General features: G+C 52.8%; 1 protein-coding gene across 1 annotated transcript in view; it reads right to left on the reverse strand.

Moving 5' to 3' along the window:
- The window catches only part of SEPN1 (selenoprotein N, 1), a gene marked incomplete at its 5' end in the record, with an annotated part of 9,715 nt that overhangs the window by 1,614 nt on the left and 4,568 nt on the right, over nucleotides 1–3,533 (reverse strand). The window contains 4 exon segments of the mRNA XM_010192085.1: nucleotides 1–37; nucleotides 465–570; nucleotides 1,603–1,791; nucleotides 3,183–3,264. The exon segment at nucleotides 1–37 is cut by the window's left edge and continues 91 nt beyond it. Coding sequence (XP_010190387.1) covers nucleotides 1–37; nucleotides 465–570; nucleotides 1,603–1,791; nucleotides 3,183–3,264 — 414 coding nt within the window.

The raw sequence follows: 3,533 nt of genomic DNA on the forward strand, positions 1-3,533 counted from the left end.
CTTTCCAGGACGGTCTCCCGGAGAGTTCGCCCCGAACCTGGCACGGGAAGAGAGGCAGAGAGAGGTCTGCTGTGTTTCCTGAGCTGAGAGTTGCCGCGTCCAATGCCACCGCGATGCCAACACTCTCATTGATGGGGCAGCTGCCTTGGGCTCCTCTGGCCTGGCTCACTGCCTTTTGTTTGTTGCTGATTGTTTCCCATGTGTGCTGCTGGCAGAGAAGCCTTGGCAGAGCAGAGCCCAGCCACTTGCAAGGCCACAGAAGGACCAGGACAAGTCTGCCATGGAGGCTGCCTGCTGTGGTGTATTTAGGAAAGGATCAGGGCCTGTGGATCCACCCTGAGTGCCTCTTGCTGCTCTTGCCATGCAGAGCCCATACACAGTGGGGAGTTTTTAAGGGCAGACAGGACTAAAGAGATCTGCCCCCTTCCTACCCATTCCTCCAGCCACACTGGGAATGTCCTCACCTCAGCAGGACTGGTCGTCCAGGGCACCCCACAGCAGGATCGAGTGCACCAGCTTCTTTTCTGCTTTCGCTCTCTCGAAAGCTTGCGTGAAGGGAAGATAGGAGACCTGGAGGCAGAGAGATGGCTTTAGAAACAGACACAGAACAGCCCACCTCAAATACGAGCAGGGTCTGAAAGAAGCAGGCTGGCCACATCCCACAGGTGACACACACCTGTAGCTCCTGCAGATTAAATCGAATGACAACCATGGTGCTCTCCCCATGGGCAACTCCATATCCCAGTGAGATTGCAGCGAGCCCCCCCCAGCACGTGGGCTGTCACCAGCACCCGCAGAGCCCCATCTTTACACACTGCAGAGAGCGGCTGCACAACTGCGGGCGGGCTGGGAAATCTGGCCTCGAGGTAATTCTTACAAAACCTCACTGAAACGGCCTAAAAAACTGGCTGTGAGAGACCTGCACAGAGACTGTTCCAATCCTCAAATGAAGGGAACTTTATTAACATCTTGGCAGCTCAAAGGGACATTTGTAAGCTCAGGCACAAGGAGGCAGCCACTGAAACGTGTCCCTTCAGCCAAGGAAGCGGTGACAGGCAGTAGCCATCTGCTCCACAGGCTACTGGCATGTTAAATAGTTTGGGTCACTCAATGCTATAAATTTGTGTCTCACTGCGGAATGCGGAGGCACAGGCGGATTGTGTGTTCTCTGCTGATAAGGAAAGCTTGGTCCAAAGGTAACTGAACGCTGCACAAGTAATGCCAGAGGAAAACCATCTGTAAGCAGCGCGATTACCTGCTCCGCTCAGAAATCACGTCGGCAGCTGCTGCTAAGAGGAAGGAAAGATGAGCCTACATTTACAGTATGAGCCTGGGACACACGACACAGGTTTTCTCCTGTCCACGCTGCTGTGCAACCCCAAATAGCCTTTTGGAGATGCTGTACCCCCATCTGGAGATGGGGAGCCCATCAAGCCACACACACACAGCCTGGGAAGCGTATGATGAGCAGGGAGACCCTCACACTACTCTGGGTGCTGATCAGGTTGGGGCTTCTGGTTGCTGCTGGTCCTGTCACCTCGGGACATCTCAGTGCAGGTGACCAAATAAACACACTGAGGAAGAGTCCGGCGCCTTCCTCACCTTCTTGAATGGATACATGGCCACTTCCAGCTTCTGTGCTGCCTCTTCCCAGGGGATTTCCTGCTGCCAGGTTATCTCTTCGAACACAAACTGAATGGGCTCCCCGGAGGGATCCCTGCTGTCGATCACGTTCCCGTTCTCATCATGGATCACAGAGGGGACTGAAGGCCCTGTCGATTCCAGCTCCATCTGCAGGAGAAGAGGCTGAGTTGGACACTGCAGATAACCCACTCCTGTTTTTTCTGCACTCCTGGACAGGATAAATATGCAAAATAAAGACTGTGCAACTTCTAATGAAGACACAGGTTGATGTATTGTCTGCTGGGGCCACACTTTACCAGTTGCAGATGTGTTTTATTGGGGAATAGCAGGAAAGCTACTTCATTTCCTTCAGTTATTGTCTGACTGTGCTTCCTAGATTGGAAATGCTTGAGACCTGTTAATTCCGTGTTCCCACCTTCCCAGTGACGATTTTTGGCTGTGGGACACCAGATCCTTAAAACCACTGGGATCTGCAGGGCTGGTTGGAAGCTCTCGCTGACAGCAGCAGCACAGCCCTCAGAGCCGTGTGAGCCACAAGAGGGGGCAACAGGGAAAGCTGTTCAGGAGCTTCCCTGAAGTTCAGTGTTCTGGCACATCTGAAATGATTTTGTAAGTCTCTTCTCCTGACTTTTGGCAATTAAAAAAAAAAAAGATGGATCTAGTTTAGGAGAAAATGGGACTGTTAAATTCAGGTATTCAAAATCCTGACTTATGTTTCCTGTGTCTTGGTGAGGGCTCTGGAGAACAAGCCTGATGAGGAGCGGCTGAGGGAACTGGGCTTGTTTAGCCTGGAGAGGAGAAGGCTGAGGGGAGACCTCATCACCACCTCCAACTGCCTCAAGGGAGGTTGTGGAGAGGTGGGTGCTGGGCTCTTCTCCCAGGTGATGGGGATAGAACAAGGGGAAACGGCACCAAGCTGTGCCAAGGGAGGTTCAGGTCAGAGATAAGGAGGAAGTTCTTTACTGAGAGGGTCGTCAGAAGCTGGACCAGGCTGCCCAGGGAGGTGGTGGAGTCACCATCCCTGGATGTGTTTAAGGAGCGGGTAGATGAGGTACTTAGGGATATGGTTTAGGGGGTAGACAGGAGCGGTTGGATGTGATGATCTCAGAGGGCTTTTCCAACCGAGCCATTCTGTGATTCTGTGATTCCCAAGAGCTGCAATTACCACAAAATAGAGGAACAACCCCATTTGGTTTCTAAATTCGCACACTGTTGTTCATTCACCCCTTCGTGCTCAGGGCCTGGGCTCAGCTCCTGATCTTCCCCCACCACCTGTCAGACAATGCTTTAAAAATTGAAAAGCTCCCATGGCTCCAGGATTCAAAGGAAATAACCACCACACGAACTGGCAATAGGGAGCCACTCTGCTGCAGAGGGCACACACAGATCAGCAGAGATTATATTGTTAAACAGATATGTTCAAGAGAAAGCTGCAATGAACAGGGATAACTGAGGTTACACAGCTTAAGGGCACGGCAGCAGCACAAATCCCTGCTGAGATGCTGCACACACACGGAGGACTGAGGGTGACCACAGACCTGAGGCAGGTAACCGATGTCCACCTCCATGTTGCTGCTTTCGCTCGCCCCGTACAGCCACTCCATATCGACGTTCAGAGACCTGCGAGGGGAACGCGGCAAGTTCGGAGTCACCCAAGGCTAAAGCTGCGTATGGGGAACCTCAAGCACATGAGGACACCCAGTGCTCTGCCTCCCTGGGGATCACCGTGTTCCCTGTACGAGACCAGCAGCACCAGATCCCTGCTGGGCCAGGGCCCAGGCACACTGGGCAAACACACTCACACCTCTGAGCACTGTCAAAGTAAGGCAGAGAGAGGTGTTTCTGCTCCCAAGCCTTTCCCAGCACTTCACTTGCGTGTTCTGATCCTG

This window comes from Mesitornis unicolor, unplaced genomic scaffold (assembly GCF_000695765.1).
Source record: "Mesitornis unicolor isolate BGI_N332 unplaced genomic scaffold, ASM69576v1 scaffold43650, whole genome shotgun sequence".
Classification (NCBI taxonomy): Eukaryota; Metazoa; Chordata; class Aves; order Mesitornithiformes; family Mesitornithidae; genus Mesitornis; species Mesitornis unicolor.